The following is a 22,880-nucleotide window of genomic DNA, read 5'->3' on the forward strand; positions in this document are numbered from 1 at the left end:
AATCCCAAGCTCTGCAGCAGAATCTGCCATAGGCTATGCAGTAAACGTCATAAATACGTACATCTAGTAGACAATTACATCTTCATTATCTTTGCTGTTGAAACAATAGGCTCCTGGTGTAAAGAAGCAAAACACATGGTTTCCGAAATTGGTAGAAGTTTGGTGACTGTTACTGGAGACCCTCACTGCACCAATTATCTACGACAACGAATAGGAATAGCCATCCAACGTGAAAACGCAGCCAGCATTTTGGGAACCTTTTGAGACGCCGAATCTCTGGATGAAATTTTCTTTATTTGAATATCGAATGTGAATGTAGTTTTTTTTTCCTAACATATTCGTATTACAAAAAAAAAAAAATCAGGAGTCGCAATGAAATTTTGTATTTACACACATTTAAACTGAAATTGTAACATTCATCAGTAAACAACATATTATTTATATGTATTGTTATTATTATTATTATTATTATTATTATTATTATTATTATTATTATTATTATTATTATTTTCTGACTTTAAATAATACTCCGATCATATTATTATATTACTGCATTATTCTGTTAGTGCCTATATTTCTCAAGCTATACTGGAAACATATAAATGTGTGTCATATTTTCTGAAAATGAATTCGTTTCTTCAAAAGTGCATGGTAAGTTTTACTTGGCTGTTGAATTATTATAATGTTGGTTTCTTATTTCATGTTATTTTTCTGTACACGATATTAATTGAATGGGTTATTTATGAAAGGGCCTAAGTCTTGAGTACTAAATTGTTAGCAACTTAAGAAAAACTGCTTATAGGCCGAAATTTTTAAACTAAGGCTGAAATAAAAATTGTATCACAAATTCTACAAAGCATTAGAGTGTGAAGCTTAGTCGCCTTCATATCTAAATCGATGTATCTACACCCAAAGAGCAGTTATTACATTACAAACTCATTTTCACAAAATAATGAGTTATGCCTTTCATAAATAACCCTTTCAATTTATCTATTTGTTAAAACGTACATTACTCTATCACATAATAAATGTACCAATTTTTCACATTTGACTTTCGACGTTCAGACAAGTGGAATGTTTGTAAATAAACATAAAATATAAAGAACATTGCAAATTATGATGTATGCCTTTTCACTCTTTAAAATGAGTTCAGGAGAACCATGGGAATACTAAGGAATATTGATGTAGTTTTTATTTATCAATTAATCATTAAGGAACACAATATTTTATTACTTTATTAATTTGACATGATACAATTCTATAAACATTCTTCAACAAGTTCATTTTTATTAACAAAGAAGTTGTTTCTTTTATTCAGTTCATTATATCATATGAATAACATGTGAGTTAATAAAAAGGACATAGATTTCTTTTTTAGGTTTCACTTCATCAATTGGTTTACATAATAACTAAACACTTGTTATTTGTAACATGGTCTACTTTCATTCTATATGCTAATTATGTACCTAAAATTATATAACCACATTTCTCAGCTGCAAAGATTATTATGTCTTTTAAATATTATATTACGTTTCAATAGTAAACTTTAAACTTCGCAAAACCATCACAATTACTTTTCAGTAGTTAGGTTTTCACTTATAAAAACATCACAAGTATTTTTCAGTGGCTAGTATTCGTATTTCAACAACTTCTTTTCAGTAGTAAATATTCACATTTCACTATGCAAATTATCGCAATGGTGAAGCAGGGTGCATGTTTTTTAATTTGATTTTGCAATTTTTACTTTACACAATGAATAGGGAGATTAATGGTAAAAAAGAGAATCTTAATTACAAGTTGCAAACCGAAAATCTGTAAATTTTACTAGTGGGGTATGATTGTGAACTAATATTTTAAAAATATTACGACAATGAAAAAGCAGTATTAATAAAATATATTTTTTACGGTGTGCATATGTAAAAAAAATCGCGTTGGAAGATAACTTTATTTCTATATGTTAGAGATAGAATTATTGTATTAAGATGTTATAGTTTTGTATCTTATTCTCATTAATAATAATACTTTATTTTGTCAAATCTGTCTCACGTATTTGTGTAACATTTTACGAGTAAACAAGCAATATCATATCTATAAAAGTAAGCGTAAATTTTGTTTTATTGATAAAAAATAAACATAACATTAAGTAAATAGTAATAAATGGTGAAATCTTAAGACGCAAACATGACAGATTTTACCTTACAATATTTCCTAATAATGCAGAGGGGTATGGCGATCAATTGTAATTAATTAGTTAATTAATTTTGTTTTATACTAATCAGCAGACGCACTTCACAACATACAAGTCAAAATTGATATTATACACAACACACTGTAGACAACAGCACCTGAATTCACTTAAGTCGATTTGCTTAACGTAAAATATTCAGTAAGAAACTCAGTCAAGAAATTATCACTTTAATGAATGACTCTGAACATAGCAATACAATTTTAAAGTTTGAAATATGAGCATAGAATTTGTTTGTTATAGTAACTTATAAACGTATTTTCCACAATATCAAGTCGAAATCCCTTTCTAAAATTTTTACGGTGTAAATATTGTGAACTTAAAACGGCCAATAAAAATGTAGTCTCCAATAGAAACAATAAAATGCAATATAACTAATAACTTAGGTTATATAATAATATGTTAAATGTATACCTATCTTAAATGTAGACTACAGTAGAGGAAAATTAATAACAATTTTCATGTACAAGTTGTAGCGCTACTAAATTTCTGTCTGGTACGAACTGAGTGTTACTCAGCCATTTAGGTTCTGTGATTATCCACCATCCCTAATATTAATATTCCATTGTGATAAATACTGTAACATCGAAAGCAGAATGTTTCAATTTTTTACCTATAGACTTTGTTTTCCTTGTATAGCGGTACCGTAATGTAGCAGCTGTACAATGACTGTGAATAATGTAACATAGTGGAAAGGAAAATACAACCGTCTTGATCAGGGATGGAAAACTATGATCCAATTGAAGCACACGTCATAACCGGGAACACGTAACTCATCCCTTCCCTGCAACCCTCGCGTCAATGTACGGTAGGGGTAGAGGAGAAGAGACCACAGTGTATATGCCAAACGTCACACTAACGTCATTGAAGGCTCCTGTCTTGTGGATGGGGGAATGAACTCTTTCCCCATGTTTCTACCCCTCTCTTCCCCAGTTCTGCAACACTGGTCTTTATAGTAGACTAGGATAAGTAAATGATCACCTTGTCAAGCAATTGGATTTCGAAAGCCTAGCAAATGAGTTATTCAAATGCTGATTTTAATTGTATTTTTGTAAAATCTTCATACTTATTTTTGTATTCAACTTCTCCTTTAAGAATGCCTTAACAACGCAGATATACCCAAATGGAAATAAGAAATGCAGGCTTACCACAAAATTAAGCAATAAGATGTCAACAAAAAGCTCAAGAAAGTGAATGTACGCAGATATGTTAGTGTTATTATGTAATACCATTCGCACTGACTGGTTCAACGTACGAATCAAGCAACCTGAGAATAATCCCACATAGTGGTAGGAGACACTTGCTCTTAAGGGATGTTTACGGGCTTCTTCTTCTTCTTCTTATTATTATTATTATTATTATTGCTGCTACTACTACTACTACTACTACTACTACTACTACTACTACTACTACTACTACTGAAGTACCTACCAGTGTAAAACTTTTGAAAGTGAAGGAGAATTCGACCTGAAGATTGTGGAAAATTTTCTTATCAGAGAAATAATAAAATTGACAACAGCAGCTAACTTTTAGTAGTAGATTATGGAACGGTTAAACTTCAACGGAGAGCTTGTAAGGTTCGCGTTCGCAGATAAACCAGAATTTCGATGTACAGTGAACATCTGCTAACAAGGCATTCTTGCGCATAGCTCCGCAGTGTTCATCTCCACGCCAATTGTCAGGTTGTCCGGTTGCCCATTTGTTGTAGCCAGCCGAATTCAGGTTCTCACCTAGAAACAAAAAATACGACTAAGAATAACATGTTGGGAAGCTTTGTTAGCGCAACCACAAGGACATCGATTGTAAAGACAGAAACTCAGCTTCTGAGCCAACAGTTCTAAATAGAAAATGGAAGGTGCTAGAGACGGAATTTATCAGAGTTCTTTCTATAGGGTAAATATATGAAACAACGAATAAAATTTAAACTTCATGTAGGATAAAGGTGCCTAATTCCGTGATACCCCTAATCCCATGATAAAATTTCAATTGACTGCCATGGATTTGTGTTCTCTGACTTTTAAGTTTTGAAATACCTAACAGATGACAGGAGATGTCTTCTTTTCAATTCTATTGATTACTCGCCTTTTCAATAGACGCAGTCGAATGCAGAAGCTTTTGTTCAGTGAAAGGTTGTTGACCAGTAAGTTTTTATTTCTCTTGTGATCGCTCCTGAAGAAACATTTTATATTTGAGATAAGAATTAATATAGTGTTATAAGAATGATATATTACTGTACATTAAAGTCAGCTGAATCAATGTGTATGATTATTTAAACATTGTGAGACAATAACAATGCTACACGAGCTTTCCCATTTTCGGATTTATTTTCAAATTTCTCCTTCCTGGCTCACTCGACCAGTGCTGCCAACGCTAAATTGTGAAAATTAATGTATATGAAAGAAAATAGTTCTTAGAAATTATAATAGAAATAAGTTATAGAGAACATCAATTATAATTATAATAAAATAATAGGGCATATATTTAACTTAATTACTGCTGTTCTTAGGAATATAAATAATGAGAAATAATTGTGTTGTAATTCAATTTATTCAAATTTAAGTTTGTATTGAATAACTTTCAGTTTATTTTGTTTATAATATATTAATATGTAATATGTATTCTTGTAGATACACAAATATTTTCTATGAAATTTGTCACTTAGGCCCTTTTTCTATATTGTAATTTCTTGCTTAATCCATATCAAAACAATATACCGTGATGAATAATTTCGAGGGAAAAATTGTTCCGGAGCCGGGTATCGAACCCGGGACCTTTGGTTTGACGTACCAACGCTCTACCACTGAGCTATTCGGGAACTCTAACCGACACCGATCCAATTTTTCCCTCTATATCCACAGACCTCAAAGTGGGCTGACAACTTTACAGGGAGTTATACCTGAAATCTTGATTTGCATAATACACGTCACTGTTCGTTAACAGAAAACCACAATTTAAGTCACACGGAGTTAGTGTGCACTCGAAGTTGGTTGCTTGACGGTTGTCAGCCCACTTTGAGGTCTGTGGATATAGAGGGAAAAATTGGATCGTTGTCGGTTAGAGTTCCCGAGTAGCTCAGTGGTAGAGCGTTGGTACGTCAAACCAAAGGTCCCGGGTTCGATACCCGGCTCCGGAACAATTTTTCCCTCGAAATTATTCAAATCAACTTTACAGGGAGTTATACCTGAAATCTTGATTTGCAATATACCGTGATGTTAAAGTTTTTTTTTTTCCAAATACACGTTTGTTTTCTGAGCAGTTAATGAGGATTATTTTAGTATCACGGAATTAGGATATCACTCAGGGAATTAGGAAAGAACTATCACGGAATTTGGATCCCTGTCACGGATTTAGGAGTCACTGTATAACAATGAAGAATCATATATTATATATCAAACTTGTGAAACTGTTGACACTGAATGTTGTAAAAACTGTAGCTGAAGTTCCAAATAACGTCATTTAGGTGTTATTTGAAAATTTTTATTACAATTTCGGCATAAATATAGACTTTATTAAATATGTCACGGAATTAGGCAACCTTACCCTACTTATCTGTCATTCTTTCCTATTTATGAAATTATATCTCTGGATACAGTCTTGTTCGCATTATAATAGCCTACGTTCGTGGATTTGTTATTCGACAGACATAAAATTATTAGAACCTGATGAAGAATTCTAGACTAATTCATCCAAAGGACCACTGATGGGAAACGCCATTCAAAGCTTCCGATGCCTTATGAGTAACTATATCTCCATGTTGCATAGAGACCTGTGTCGGTACTCTATAGGCTAGATAGGAAGTCTGTGGATCAACTCTTGTTTTTTTTATTGGTTATGGTTAAAAACTGCCTTCCGCTTGATTAGTTTACCATGCACTACACGAAAAAAATTGTACTGTGATATTTTCGCAGAAATTGATTTTGTTTTCATTCTTAATGCCGAAAATAGGTTGTTTGCAGACATTCTGCATACCTACATAGCTTTTTCCTTATTTTCAAATAAGTTTCGCCGTCTATACAAATTAGGCTTACTTTGTACAAGTAGCATACGTTACACATTTGTATAAAATAACTAACTGTATTAGGAACGTTTGGAAAATGAATACTTACAAATATTCGCTTTAAGTTTTTATTTAAGACGATTTCGCTTGAATATTTTTCTACCATGAATTATAGGCCTAATTTGAGTAACACAGTATAACTATTAATTCATTCAAAGTGTTCTGCCCAAGGACAGGTCTTTCGCTGCAAACTCCTATTTTATGCCTTCCTTCCTCATATGATTCATACATATCTTAATGTTGTCTATTATTTGCTATCTTCTTCTCCCCGAACTCTTCTCCCTATTATATGTGTCCAAAAATACTATACTGACAGAAATACTAAACTACGGGAGAAATTTAGAAACACTGAAACAGATTCTATGGTTACAATTAATATTGGAGGAGAAAAATTCGCTCTGGCGCCGGGGATCGAACCCGGATTCTTGGTTCTATGTACCAAGCGCTCTCACCATTGAGCTACGCCGAAGTTCAATCTACGTTACCGGATGTATTCTGTAGGACCTAAAAATAATAATCTTTACGTAGATTCCATGGTGTTCTTCATATAATAATATTGGATTCATTTTTAGAAAATAATCACTGAATAAAATTGGAACAGTAAATGATTAATTTGTATACTTTTGTAATCAGTAAAGTTTAATTTATTTTACCGCAAGAATAAAACTCTATAAATCTGAAAGACTACATAAAATATAACCGTGTAAAATAAACATTATCTGATTACGTTAAGGCAGAGTAGTCTATGTAAATCATTTGACGCTCGGAATTATTCAAAGTAATATAAAACACATACCTAAAACTGGTACTGTTTGTCAAGAAATCAATATTGAGAGAGTAACCCATGACTGTGAAAACATCCTTAGCCAGTTATTAAACATTTTAATTTCACGACTTATAGGTATCCCTTCTGCATATTTGCCGGTCTTATTGACAGAATTATTCTTATAAGTCCAATAGCAAAAAATATGCTGTAACTGGTGTTACTTTACCTCTCAAATTCGAAAATGAGAAAAGAATGCACAAAACCATCAGCAATTGAGTTGCAAAAGGAATTACCTATATTTCCACAACATTAGTACGATAAGACGTCTGATAACAATCTTAAGCGTAAAGTTGTTCAAGAGCATGGATTCCTTATGTTAAAATATTGGAAATGGCACCTGTAATTCAAGCGGCCAGCTGGAGAAGGGCCTATGTCACATTATTAGTGATTTTTTACTTTTTGATACATTAACAATCCCCGTTTGGTGATAAGAAGGACCCAATAGTTCCACTGCAAAGGTAAGAAATGACACCAAATATCTTGTCCAAAACAAGAAATACCTGTTACTGTAAGTGGGATTTCTTTGAAAATATTGGGAAAATAAAAAGCAACGTAAGATAGAAAAAGTCCAGGAATGGAATGAAGTTATCAGAGAAATCTTCACAGTTGTTGATGTAAACAGGCAAACGTTGAAGGACTTCTTCGCGGTTGTTGTTTTTTCTTCAATAAAACAGTAAGAAATGGTAGATAACACAATATAAGAAGTTTAGCTGCACTAACCAATGCTTATACACTGTGAGAGTTTACAAACTCTTTTCGGCCTAGAGTTTGATGAATTTAGGCTCATTAGGTTCTGGCTGATATGTAGATCTATTATCAGGCAGTACATATCACTTCACGATATATGTCAGAGGAAGAGCAATTGTTTGTATGCATCTGAAGTCTGATTAGTGGAATATGTAGCTAGTCGGCGATGTATGCATTGGAAGGGGAAAGGAACTGGTCACCCTACCTCATTATCTCCTGACCTATTTGCCTCATGAGTGATGCCTTATTGGTGTTACTTATGAGGTTCAAACCTGTCGTCGACTGGTTGGCGGAGTTGGTATAGCGCTGGCCTTCTATGCCCGAGGTTGCGGGTTCGATCCCGGGCCAGGTCGATGGCATTTAAGTGTGCTTAAATGCGACACGCTCAAGTCAGTAGATTTACTGGCATGTAAAAGAACTGAGGGACAAAATTGCGGCACACCAGCAACGCTGATATAACCTCGGCAGTTGAGAGCATCGTTAAATAAAACGTAACATTTAACATTCAAACCTGTCTTCGGACAGTTGAGTAAGCAACAACAACAACAACAACCACCTAGCATTCTTCAGGTACGTTTTCCCACTGAATCCGTCTATTACGAGACCTACCTGTTACGATAGTGTGTAGGAAAATGATACTTGAGAGTTTGATATTTAATAATAGAATTATGTATTTTGTATTCGGGCTCTTCTCCAATAGGCCGCTTCAATTACCAGAATTGTTTGTGACAAGTACTTTAAATCATTCTGTTTATTGATATACATTGCATGCGAATTATTTATTTGATTTGAAATACGTTTGGGAAAATATTTAAGAGATGAATTCAAAATTATTTTACTTACATTTATTCATAATACTACACTCATATTTAGATTATACTATTTAAAAATTATAGTTATTATAACACGATTAAAGAATAATAATAATAATAATATATTATTATTATTATTATTATTATTGTTATTATTATTATTATTATTATTGCTACTACTACTAAATTTTCAAATTTCAGTAAACCCTCTGCAAAATGAGTACTTTATGGTTTCAGTTTATACAACATGACCGCAATAATTTAAATGGTAGATTGAAGGATTATAAATAATGAAATACAACGTTAAATAATTATAGCCTTTCAAAACAATTTCAGAAACTTACATAAGTTAACCTATAGACTGTGAAATATTAACAATACTTAGAAATATAGTTGTAATAAATTCAAAGCTAAATTGGCTCAAGTCCATGAGACGTGGTTTTAAGATAATAGGACTTAAAGTTAACTTGCTGTAGTGGATTATCTAATTTCAATAGCAATTACTGCTCGGAAAAGATTCAACTTCAGATAATCAGAAAATGAATTAAAATCAATTTATGGAAATTTGTGACTTTATACACTTTAGCTCTGAACATCTCATATAACATCAGGGAACTATAGACAGAGGTACACCAAATTAAACATTTACTTATCCACACAATTACTCGTACTTAACTTAAATAATAAAGTTCGTAGGATTTAATTTCCTATAATTGTATGAATCTGTGGACATACCTTGAATAGTAATGTACCTGCCCTCTGCGAACAGATCGTGGAATCCAACGTGGAATGCAAAGGAACTGGAATGTGGTGACACGATCTTCCTCGCTAACTCAGCTTCTGCTTCAGAGTTGAGGATGAGAAGATGAGCCCCATCGTCTTCACACTTCTTCCAAGCGTCTTGCCATGGAACCGGGGTTTTGTAGAGTTTATAGTATCCCACGCCCGGATGTAACTGATATCCGTTGGCTAATAGGTTTTGCACCCACGTATTATCTAAGTGAACTAAGTTTTTATCAAACTTTTTCCCATTAAAATCGCCTGCTGCATAGTCTGTGTGGCTTAGAAGTACAAAAAGTGCGGCAAGAATAGCTGGAAAGCAATTCATCTTACAGCCTGTAAGAAAAGACAACCATAATACTAGTACAATCGTAACTAGACACATTCTATGTGCGTAATATGTAGTGTTTGTTTCATACATAATAATTCAATTTTCAGATATATTTTATTCGATATGCATTAGAAGGAACTTACAGTAACAGACATTGAAAGTGAAAATATTAAGTATAAATTTGAGATTTATTACTTAGGTTAACAATGGTAATGTAAAAGGACTTTCTGACATTAGTTTTTCGTTTACGCTTCTAATACTATCTGTAATAAACTTAACTAAGTGACCACATATTGTGACTTATTGCATGACATGAATTTTTTAAAGAAATATCGATTTACATTAAATTGCTTAAAATTGTTAAAATCTGTTGATTATGAATATTAAGCAACAAATTAAAGGATTTACCTAATTAAAAGTTAATTATTTTGAAAATTTTAAAAAGCTTTCCCTAAGTTCTTGTTCATAAAATTTAAGACGGTACGTATTTTATTTTGGTAATATTTTAGCCAATAAAAAACTGTAAAAGTTAACATTTTTATTGTTGTCACTTTTTCTATAATTTTTTTTTATGAGAATTATGTAGGAATCTCCATAAATGATTTATATTATATTATTACATGTGTGGAAACAAACTACATAACATATTTAAGTTTTCTTGAAACTGTAGAACTTCAAAATTGATTATGAAAAACTAAGAATTTGCCTGGAAACGTTAGTTTCATTATAAGTTTTTCTCAAACAATGAGTTTAATTTTATTAGTTTTACCTCACATAATACATTTCCATAAATAGCAACAATTTGTAAATTTAATATTACAAAAGACATTACAATTGTATTACCTATGTTTTACAATGTTCTGAAATATCTTCCTGTACCCATTAGGATCCTATGGACTTTATTAAATTGAATGCGTTATTTGATAAAGGGGTTATGTTACAAACATTACCATAGAGAAATAAGACTTTTACCCACTAAAAACATAGTTCTCTCTGTAACATACGTCATTCATCTTGTTGGTATTCCTATATTCTATGACAATATAAATTGAAGTAAAATGTTAATGTGAAAGAACACTACATACCACTTTCATTCATTAAAAAAATTAAATTTTCACACAAATGTTACATAATCCCTTCATCCACTAATGCATTTATTTGCGTAAATAATTATTTCATAAGAAATATGGTATATAAAATCATCACTTTGGGTTATTATCCGTTGTAGATTAAAAAATATGCAAATTAAAGTAAAACTTACTTTTTTAACAGTTAAATTACTTTGTCATAAATCATTTTAACAACTATGATAACTCAAATTATTGTGTAAGAAGGAAATAACTCACCTTGTGCTTCTCAGTTGTAACGTGAACACAAAAAGATATTAGTTACGAGAAATTAAATTCACTTTCATCTGCCTTTGAAGAATAGTGTTCGATATATTTTCTGTTGAAAATCAAAGCAGATACTTGCTTTTTCCTACTGTAATATTCTTCTTATAAAGAGGAGGGGAATTTATTAAAATAGCCTTAATAACTTTAACCGCAATTGATGATAAATAAAAACTGCACACTGCATTATGTAAGCGGAACCAATTAATATGTATATATTCATGGTTGATCTTTTATCTTGTAGGCCTAAGTGCCAGTAGGTGATAGGATATATTTGATAAACAACTGCTACATGTTATAATGATTTTGTTTTGCAGATTCTGTTACGTTATCTTAAATTCCTCTGAGCTACTTTGCTAATTAGCGAGTCTCCTGCGGTTAATTTTAAACCACTTTAAACCTGTTAATAACTATGAAATGTCGTTGTATGTAGGCTTAAATAAAATTTAAGTATGAAACAATTAATTTTAATATCAGTTCAAGTAACCTATAAATACTTTACACGTCTTTTTACTTTATTTATCCGAAAATATTTATATCATTATTCAGTTTATATCGTCAATTTTTTAAATTATTGAATATTAAATGATTGGTTAAATTAAATTCTTGTATTTTGTAATCTGGAATCTAGATCTGAGTGGTCACGTGATCTGTTAGGCAGATGTCTCTCTTTCTTTGTGAGAAATTATTATTATTTATCATGATTTTACTTTCAGTTTATTTAATTTTCATAAATACAAACATAAAACAGTTGCTGTAATTAATGTATCAGACTTGATAACGAGAAAAATATATAGATTTTTATATTCAAATAACAATTATTTCACTGGGCCTACGTGATTTTCATACCATATTTGCGATTTAGTCATTTCCTTAACAGTAATCAACGAATTTGTTCTTGAGTTATGGTTATATCGGGTACACGAATGATAGACATAACTCCCTCAACATTCCCTTTTAAACAGGATATTCCTTATAGTTATCATCTGGTACAGCGTCTGTGTACATGTTTATCTGCCATACACCATCCACTTTTCCTGTCACAATTTTGTGGAGTGTTTGTTACTATATATATAGAGAGAGAGAGAGAGACATGCAAATCACTGATCTTTCTTCTTTCCTGTTAATGAAGCCACAAAAAGGTTTCTTTCAAATATATAAATATAGGAAATCAATAATCAATAAAAAAAAGCTGTACATTGTAGACTTGTTCAATTTCATGTTGAGTTTTGTAGACAACTATGTAGGTATCCTATATCGGAATAAAGTTTGTTTGCATTACAATTACAATTAAAACCGCGGCAATTTAAAACCAAGAAGCTTTTTAGTCTCCCCCACAAATATCATCCACGCTTGTTTGTCTATCAATGTCATATCTGCATTTCTCTGTCTTGCTGAAGGTCCATTACTATTTGGTATCACTAACGAAGACTTAATTTACCGAAAGACCTTTTTCCATGAGAAAGTCAAAGCAGTGCTTCACGTAGTAAGCCTTTCTTCCTCGTAATATGTCTGAACCCTTTTGATTGTCTACTGCAGATTGTTGCAATTAAATTTGTCTTATAAATTTTTCAGATAACTTTGTTGCTTTGGATTTTCCATGTGTTGGTTTTAATATTTGTCTTTACAATTTGTACTTTACTTTTATATATGATTAATGCTTGCAAAATTCAGCACTGAGTTTTTTTGTACCATGGAGAAGATCAGATAAAATAATTGTTCTGTTTAATCTTAGATTTAGCAATTTAAAATTTATTACATTATTACATCTAAATTAGCTTTTGTTTGAACTTGTAATTGTAAATTTTATTTCTTCCTCGTAATTAAAAAAAAAAACATCGTTGTATAAATTACACATTATAGCTGCTCTAAAGTAAACATAAATCAGTAGAGTGCGAAACGTAAATTCAGGACCCCATCAGTGTTGATCCCGACATTAGCAGAACAGGACTAGAAAATTTAATTGAATAATTTGCACTCCTAAGTATCTGTAATCTCAGATTCTCTGAAGTGATAAATTTTGTGCTTCAAATATGTTATATTGCGTTCTAAAATACACATATATAAATTGTGTTTATTAACATTAAGACCGAAGTCTCTTATTTTATTAGTCATCATTTCAGAAAATTTTATGATATACTCGTATTCTTTATTTGGATCAGTAATGCTACTTTTTAAAAGAAAGAATTAAGAAACTTCCGGCATTTACATTAAATACAGTCACAAACTTGCTTCGGCATTAACTGACTTCCATCGTTTTATTTAACCTATTTTAGAATTGTCGTCACCGAGAAAGATTTTGACGTCATTTAAAGCAGCAATTCTCAATCTTTTTCAGTGACGTACTATACTATTTTTAATTTTGGGCATTAGCTACAGTATATATAAGTAACAGTGGTAGGATTAGTAGGATGAGTGAAAACAGAAGTTGTAGATGTAGTAGAGGCATGAATAATGTTCTCCTGACACTAAAATGCAGTGAGTTTCCTCATATCAGTAGTCTAAGGCGCAATTCACAAGGATAAGACGTAGACAAGACGTGGCTCGGACGTCGGGCGGAGACATGACGCGGACATGACGTAAGCAAAGCATACTGAAGAGTATAAAACCGTTGCTACATTTGCGCGTCGCACAGCTTCCGTAATGTCTTTTTCAGACGATGAGGATGCCCTGGCTCTCGTACAACTGGCTAATGTTAAAAACAGATAAACTTTTGTGTGCACCCTTAGAGGGTGAAAAAAGAAAGAATGTATGGCATATTTTATTTATTTATTTATTTTATGTAGTCTGTGTATGTAGCCCATCTATCTATCTATCTATCTATCTATCTATCTATCTATCTATCTATCTATCTATCTATCTATCTATCTATCTATCTATCTATCTATCTATCTATCTATCTATCTATCTATCTATCTGTCTATCTGTCTGTCTGTCTGTCTGTCTGTCTGTCTGTCTGTCTGTCTGTCTGTCTGTCTGTCTGTCTGTCTGTCTGTCTGTCTGTCTGTCTGTCTGTCCGTCCGTCCGTCCGTCTGTCTATCCAGCCATCCATCCATCTATCTGCCTATCTATCTACCTCTGTCTGTCTGTCTGTCTATTTATTTATTTATTCTGGTAGAGTTAAGGCCATGAAGCCTTCTCTTCCACACTACAGAAGTGAAATATACATTAAAACAATAAAACGTAGAAATATTTAAATATAAATTCGCAATCCTGCACATTAAGGAGCTTACATATTGTCGAATGAAATATTGACTAAACATGATGAAGTACTGTAATAAAATTTATATCTTAATTCCACTTTATAATATGCCTAAATGACAATTTATAAAAACACATGAAATAACCTATTAAACTCGGCCAACACTAACAAATCAATTCCATGTAAAAGTATTAATTTAAATTGATTAACCGTTCGGCAATCTCTGACATGACAAGGTAAGAAGTTCCATAGGCGACAAACTGACACGGTCGAAGAGGATAGATAGAAAGAGGTACGCTGACAAGGAATAGATAATAAATTATGCTGTTGATTCCGCAAAATAAATAATAAAGGCTGATATTGATTCCGCAGAATAGATAATAAAGTCTGATGTTGATTCCGCAAAGTTATAAGACTAGCAGGGACTAGCCACGCAAGGAAGTGTTCGGCGAATTGATATCATTGCCATTAAGAACAACTCGGCATACATTCTCGATCCCACCATCAGATTTGAGACACATGCAGATCAACCGCATGAGGTGGACAGTGAAAAGAAACGGATCTATGAACCAACAATCCCGTTCTATAAAGATAAATATAGCCTGTCCCACATTGATGTTATAGGTCTGATGGTGAGAGGACGAGGTACCATACCCTCCTTCTTTGCCAACAAATGTAAAAACCTGGGCCTAACACACAGCATTGTGAAGGAAATAGCCATTAGTGCCCTCAAAGGATCAGTTCAGATATTGAGAAATCATTTGTATGGGAGTGATAATGGAAATTTCAAGTTATCTTAACCGATGGCTGTTGATTGGTTTAGATATCAATGCCAATCCGTACTATTATTTTTCTCGCGGTATATGGCATTCAAATCAATCTAACCTATCTGATGATATTCCCCCCCCCCCCTTTCTTAACTGTGAATGAGCACAAACGCTTCTTAGGTGTAAATTTTTCTGACATTTTGTATATTCGATTCCCTAACCGTTTCAAATGTATATCATTTTACCTTTTAGGTATGGTTCCAAATTATATGTAATACGCTTTGTCAAATCTGGCAACCTTTTCATAAGGGAAGCTAAATTTATTATTATAAGCGAGTTTTCATATATTTTGGAATAGAAGATGTGATGAAAGAATTGAACATGTATCCTAACCGTTTCCAGAATTTTTATATAATGTCCAACCAATGTTTCTATACCATATTACGCCATCTCTTCACAAAATTTATTATCAACAGTAATCTCACTAGAGGTTTTGATTTAACTAGAGAAAATCAAAACTCGAGTGGGATTTAATTTACTATTACACGATTAGAAGAAAGTAGGCTATATAAAGATTAGAAGTAACAAAGTGTACAATAAAATATTAATTGGCTTACGAAAATACAACTGTCTTCAAATGTATTATTGTACCATCTCAACATTACGCTAGATGGCAGTAGTGTTTTATGATGATGTTTTCTTGTTACCGGTATCAGTTGTGCCAACTATGGAATCATCATTGAACTCTGTGGCCTGTTACTAGTCAAGAAGGTTTTGTTGATTCAGTTTCATTTTTATTAAGACAGTTGCATTCCACTTCAATTATCCGAATCCCAGTAATCAACGTCACTTGATAGATGATTTTCAATAAATCTTAATATTAAACAATCTCTGATACGTGACTATCCATAATATCATATAGCAGAAGCTATAACATAACCTAACTAATATACACAAGTGCTAGAAAAGTTTTATTTAACGACGATGACATAAAAAATAAACATGAATAATTTTAAAAGGAATAATTATTGAATGTAAAATTTTCAAATTTGAATGTGGTTGGTGGTTCAATTGATGTTATATTGGACGTGTGCATAATAGAATTGGAACTCGTTGATTTAGGCCTACATGGTGTATTCAACTTATTCAGGATTTCCGAATGAATAATTTTAAAAGGAATAATTATTGAATGTACAATTTTAAAATTTGAATGTGGTTGGTGGTTCAATTGATGCTATATTGGACGTGTGCGTAATAGAAGTGGAACTCGTTGATTTAGGCCTACATGGTGTATTCAACTTGTTCAGGATTTCCGAATGGTGCTCTTCATTTATTTGTAAATCGGATTTCAGAAGATGCATAGGTATGATCAGTGATTTTTATTAATTCTTGTTCTTAAATGCCAATGCGAGTCATATTTGAAACTGCTGTGCATCGACTGGAGTGGTTTGTAGTTATATATATTTTTGACGTCCAGACCAGCGCAGTTTCAAATGTTGGCAAACAAAGAAACAAATGCTAGGGACGCGATAAAATTAAACAAATGCTAGGGACGCGATAAAATTGTGCGATAAGCAGCCATTATTGGTTGAAATACGTCCTTTAGTACTGTTTTATTGGTCAAAAGTAGTATGACGTAGTAAGAGTGTAATAGTCAAATTAAAAATCGTCGCGAAATTTCTTTTATAGTCAGACGCAACGTGTCGCTATGTAGGGCCACTCGTGACTCGAAAGAGACGACGTGCTGGCTTCGGAGTGGCGTGCCCCCATCCCAACCTCTATGTGTGCACTGATACATTTGTTTAAATGGGAGAGACTCGAAAAGCAGTGTGGCTTCGACCAAGGCAGAGTACGGTTGTATGGTGTACGCGAGCGTTGCTGATAGAGTACAGTGCCGACACCGACACCTTTTTCGGATCCTGATTGTGTCTGCATTTCCCTGCAGACAGATACACAACTCCCCCTCTATGGTAAAAGTTACTGGAAACTTAATGACTCTTTATTGTTTATACCTGACTACAGAGAAAAATTTGTTCAACCAATTTGTTATTAACGATATATATATTACGAATACGACTATGGCAGAAATGAAAATCCACTCGACACTTTATAGTCACAAGTGTTTCGTTTTTATTCACAGAGCGTTATAGGATTTGATTGACATTTTCATGAATAATGCTTATCACAGTGTACATTAATTTCTCAAAGGGGTTGGTGCAGTGCCTTTCCGTCAGAACTTCACTCTTCTTTTTCACAGATAAATGGATAGTGGTGGGTACATTTTATCGGGCTGTAATTTCCTTCTCTGTTTATTACCACACAGTGTTCTAGACCACTATTGTGCAGTTTCTTGTATGGATCAAATTTATTTATTCTTGATTCTCCTATCTCATTACCTAAAACAGAAAGACATTTTTTCACTACATGTGTATGCGTTTTTCATACAATGTATTTAAGAATACGGCATATTTACAATTAAATAGGATGAGGGGATTTTCGACAAAAATCTTAGACACGTCAGATCTTGTGTTTAGAAGTGGATATTTGTATGGAAACAAATTGGGACTATTTTTGCGGCGTTATGGCGTCATACTGGAATAAATGTTCATTTAAAGCGTGTTAAAGGATACCTCGAAATACATTTTAATATAAGACGACGTAGATATTTAAATATTTGAATACAGAAAATGTTAAAAAAAATACCGTAACACCAGGTGAATCCGATCAAAATTTTCAGTTTTCTAAGTCTTAACCATTTAAGGCAGCGGTTCTCAAACTTTCGTATTTCGCGCTCCCTTTTTTGCCTTGGATAATTCTGTAAATAAATCCATGGCGCTACAGCCCATGAAGGGCCAAGACCGACCAGCCGGCTGCTGGCCTCACGTCCACATGCCGAAGCAGAGGTGGACGTTCATCCAACCAGAATGGAGGTATCGTGTGATTAGCTCCCCAAGTGCATCACGATGCATGAGAAAATTTCTTCCCCCATGAGGACTCGGTAACGCGAGTCCTAGGCAGGATGCCTTAGACCACAACGCCACGGCGCGGGACGGATAATACTGTACTCCCCATAATATAAGACAAAAAGATAAATGAGAATAACCCTATAGGCGAGAATTTAAACTCGATTGACAACACGGTTATCGCTGCCGATATAGTTTAGTCGCGCCGTATTATGACGTCATTTCCTGTTACCCGAGTATCCACGGCAGATACCGATGAGTATCGAACTTTCTGGATTGAAAATATGGGACTACAAAAGCAGCGCGTCTGCGGGTGACTTGTTAGTTGTTTCATTGTGAATGTATTATGAGTATGTCACTTGGAGTTCCAACGCTAATGTACGTCTCGAACTTTCTGGATTGAAGAAACCTGGACAGGCTGTGTAATTCAAAGCAGACATATATTAGACATTAGATCTATGCCTTATAAATGTTTTATTGCTTTCGTTTTGATCATATTTTACATTTATATTTTAAATTTGAAATAAAAATACAAAAATAAAATATTGTCTTGTTCATTTACTTCACCCCTTCTCCCGTCAAGCCACAGCGCGGATCGGGGACCGCGCCCGCAAGTTTGAGAACCGCTGATTTAAGGCTACATCCTAGCGAAGTGTCGATTTAATTTTATAATCCAATACTTTTCAGAATTCTATCTACCGAATGTAATATCCTCCATTGTTGTCGGCCTGGTTGGCGAAGTTAGTATAGCGCTGGCCTTCTATGCTCGACGTTGAGGGTTTGATTCCTGGCCAGGTCGATGGCATTTAAGTGTGCTTAATTGCGACAGGCTCATGTCTATAGATTTACTGGCATGTAAAAGAACTGCTGCGGAACAAAATTCCGGCACACCGGCGACGCTGATATAACTTCGGCAGTTGCAAGCGTCGTTAAATAAAGCAACATTTATAACATTTCCTCCATTGATTTCAACTTCATTTTTTAAAACTTTTATTGTTGATTGGTATGACCTGAATAGCAGGGGTGAATCCGATCACATATTATTTTATCTTTTAAAATCAGATACATACAACAGAGGAAGTAATGAATCATGCGATGACGTAAAATGTTATATTGAGCGCAACTGATAGTAGGCAACTTCTATATTTGTCGTACTTCTAGGAATCATATCTCAGAAGGAGTGTAATGCGTTTCCGTACACTCTGTAAATGCGTTTTCTTATTTGGGATACTTTGCACCCGGACATCCTATATTTATAATTTTCATGACTCAACATTTTTTTACTTAGCACAAGAATGAAAGTTAAATTTTGGTGTCTTAAAATTATATCAGACTACATGATTTTAACGCACCTAGTATGGTGACGAAGTGATTGTGTTTGAATAGATCATGGATACCAATAAACACGTAGTATTTCTTAGTATTGGTAGCAAGTTTTCTAACGAGATGTTTCTCTTCTTCCGAATTGATGACGACCAGATGAGCATTGTCTTCGTAGCATTGTTTCCAGGCACTACCCCAATCAGCCGCTATGTCGTAGAACTTGTAATACCCCAAACCAGGTCGATGGATATACCCTGATTTGAATTCTGCTGGCAGTATTTCTGGGGCTCCTGTGCTACCATGGTGTCTCATAACTTCAAAAAACTTGTTGGGTAGTGTCCATACCACAGAGTCAGTGCTATGGTTAAGATAAATGTGGAAATCATCCATCCAAATACTGGCATGATTTATACCTGAAACAGAGCGGCTTTTATAAAATTGCAATTAGAGTTTGGTACAGCGTTAGTCTTGCAACTAGCCTTTCGACATACCATATCTTATATCCGGGTTGTAATTGTGGGGGACACAAGCTATTGTCGTGTTTTGTGTAATGTATTATTGTATTATTGTTTCATTAGTGACATTTCATGCAGGTTAGTGTAAAATTTGTTCACACGAAGCAAAATTTATGAAGTCAGCTTCTTAATACTGGTTTTGAGAATCAAATTCGTATTATTTTTTAACAACATTTTTAATTATATCATGAAATAGGGAAATTGCTTTATTAAAATTTTACCAAATTTTGAGAAAGCCCATAAGTCAAACAATTTAAAATATGATTATTGAGTTATATTCTGTTTAATTTTTTTTTTTTTTTTTTTTTTTTTTTTGCATATTGAAATATTCGTTGTGATTTTACCAGCATTTTCTACTTAAAATATTCCAGTTCTTAACTCATGCATTTATTTCAAACAATCTCATGTATTTCCCCAAACTTTGTATTTACTTACTTAAGAGGTTTCTAAAAAAAAGATTCATTACTGTGCCTAAATATGAAGTTTAAAGTACGGTACCCAACAGTTCCAGATTAAGGTTCATAATACGTATGTAAAGCATACATAATGTACATATAATATTATACATGTATAGATACTCCCTCAGTAACATAAAATTTCTCTTTCTCTCTTAATGCTAGTTCTTTTCATCTGAAGTGAATAACCAGATATTAGGTGTAGGCTTAGTTAAGCGTCAGAATTCCAGTTTACAAAATCGCTTTCTTCCTCGTGCTATGTGATAATTACTGTCGGTGACTCAGGAGAAGACGAGAGCGGACTGAGGGGGAAGGGATATGAACAGATAACGTAAGACAGCACGTCAATCTTTGTAATGTAGTAAGCGGAAACATTAGGTCTCCTTCTGTTCAACTTAGCTTTAATTTCCATACGCATTGTTACTCATGTTTCCTGTACAAGTAATAACCTGGCTACTGGGATGCTTATCTGAGCGATGTTTATAATAATCAACAGCGATAGTCAAGAAGGTCACATTCTTGCCCCTCGTCTTCTCCTGAGTAACGGACAGTAGGCAGCGCATTTTCGTTCCCAAACGTACAGAGGATTGAGTAATTTCGTCTGGTAGCTACATCTGTTACGTCACATAGATACGTAAGCAAAGTTGAATTGCAAGCAGGTACGCATGGGGCCATTAAATAATAATGATGTAATGTATTATAAATATGCCCTCTAACGTCATATGACGTAGAAACTATATTCTCTTAGTTTAAACAAATTTTATAATTTTCGTAAAAGATTTGTAGGCTATTTCATATATGTCTTAGTTCACTGCAACGGGATAGGTTTTGGTGAACGAATTATTTGCTTATTGTGTAAAATATAAATATTGATAATTTGTACTCGTGTATTGATTTTTGTTTTTATTTTGTCCCTCCAACTTCGTGTGACGTAGGAAAAACATTTTCTTAGCTTAAACAAAGTTTTACTGGCAGTTATAGTAAAAGACATGATTTTCATAATCTCTGAATATACTGTATATGTTTTTGTTCACCGTAACAGAGTTGATTTCGTTAAATGAAATAATTGAATATGTTATATATAGAGTATTTATAGTTAATTTGTATCATGTTTATTGTTATGTTCTATAATATATATTGTATACTATTATATACAATATATATTATAGAACATAATATATTCTGAGATTATAAAATTCATATCTTTTACTGTTACTGCCAGTAAAAATTTGTTGAAGCTAAGAAAATGTTAGTCACCGGCGTGGCTTAGTCGGTTAAGGCGCTTGCCTGCCGCTCTGAAGTTGCGCTCGGGCGCGGGTTCGATCCCCGCTTGGACTAATTACCTGGTTGGGTTTTTTCCGAGGTTTTCCCCAACCGTAAGGTGAATACCAGGTAAACTATGGCGAATCCTCGGACACATCTAGCCAAAATACCATCTCGCTATCACCAATCTCATCGACGCTAAATAACCTATTTGTTTATACAACGTCGTTAAATAACCAACTGAAAAAAAAGAAAGTGTTCTTTCTACGTCACAAGATTTTACAGAGACAAAATAATAATAATAATAATCACACAAATAAATATCCAAATTATCAATATTTATATTTTACACAATATAAACAAATAATTCGTTTATAAGAACCTATCCCGTTGCAGTGAACGAAAATATAATATATTCTGAAGTTATGAAATACAAATCTTTTACGGACATCACATTTGTTTAAGCGAAGAGAATGTTGTTTCTACGTTATATGACGTTACAGGGGCATATTTATAATACATTACATCATTATTATTAAATTGCCCCATGCGTAACTTCTTACAGTTCGACCTTCATTACGCATCCACGTGACGTAGCAGATGTAGCTACCAGACGAAATTACTCGATCCTCTGTACGTTTGGGAACGAAAATGCGCTGCCTAGCGATAATATAAAAATAATAATGGAATCAAAACAGAGAGCGAGAGTACTGTTATCAAACCTGCCCTAATACATTTTCATTCATATGGATAACCTGAGAATTGAACTAGGCTTATAGACAAGGCAAACTAATATTCTAGCCGTTCGCGTAAAGGTATTTTCTCTGAAGAATAAATTGAAATATATAGGCCATGTGTGTAGATATCTTTGTATTTTAATCAAAATTTTATTGCTACTTACAGATCTTATTTGAAGGATGTATACTCTGAAACTGTATACTTCACTTCTAGAAATGAGGATACTGTCACTGGAAGTGCGTGTCGCATCTTCAAGTATAGTTTTATATCCTAACGGAAAGAGTTCTTATATGTAGTCGCTTCCTGCTGCTTCACTGTGTGAAATGTTGCAGAACTTCCGTGTGTCTAGTTCCTCAATTTAACAATTTTAACATGTCCCATTTTATGTATTTTCTCTACTGGAAGTAACATTTTCATCTAAGAATCCAGTGAATCGGGGTTTGATTTCCAGGAAGGATGTGGACA

At 33.4% G+C, this 22,880-nt stretch overlaps 1 protein-coding gene, 1 long non-coding RNA gene and 2 other non-coding genes across 4 annotated transcripts; 1 reads left to right on the plus strand and 3 right to left on the minus strand.

Moving 5' to 3' along the window:
• Window positions 1–1,208: 1,208 nt before the first annotated feature.
• Window positions 1,209–11,313, minus strand: LOC138694621 (hemolymph lipopolysaccharide-binding protein-like). Its single transcript, XM_069818538.1, has 3 exons — window positions 11,145–11,313; window positions 9,423–9,803; window positions 1,209–3,975 (listed from the first exon to the last, which is right to left on the minus strand). The coding sequence occupies exons 2-3, from the start codon at window positions 9,793–9,795 to the stop codon at window positions 3,797–3,799; spliced, it is 552 nt and encodes a 183-aa protein (XP_069674639.1). The 5' UTR covers window positions 9,796–9,803; window positions 11,145–11,313; the 3' UTR covers window positions 1,209–3,796.
• Window positions 4,989–5,060, minus strand: TRNAD-GUC (transfer RNA aspartic acid (anticodon GUC)). Its single transcript has one exon. It is a non-coding gene; the product is annotated as a tRNA-Asp (tRNA).
• TRNAD-GUC (transfer RNA aspartic acid (anticodon GUC)) lies at window positions 5,307–5,378 on the plus strand. Its single transcript has one exon. It is a non-coding gene; the product is annotated as a tRNA-Asp (tRNA).
• Window positions 11,314–17,151: 5,838 nt separating the features above from the next.
• Window positions 17,152–22,694, minus strand: LOC138695302 (uncharacterized). Its single transcript, XR_011331123.1, has 3 exons — window positions 22,579–22,694; window positions 19,474–19,857; window positions 17,152–17,554 (listed from the first exon to the last, which is right to left on the minus strand). It is a non-coding gene; the product is annotated as an uncharacterized lncRNA (long non-coding RNA).
• Between the last annotated feature and the right edge of the window lie 186 nt (window positions 22,695–22,880).

This window comes from Periplaneta americana, chromosome 2 (genome assembly GCF_040183065.1).
Source record: "Periplaneta americana isolate PAMFEO1 chromosome 2, P.americana_PAMFEO1_priV1, whole genome shotgun sequence".
Classification (NCBI taxonomy): Eukaryota; Metazoa; Arthropoda; class Insecta; order Blattodea; family Blattidae; genus Periplaneta; species Periplaneta americana.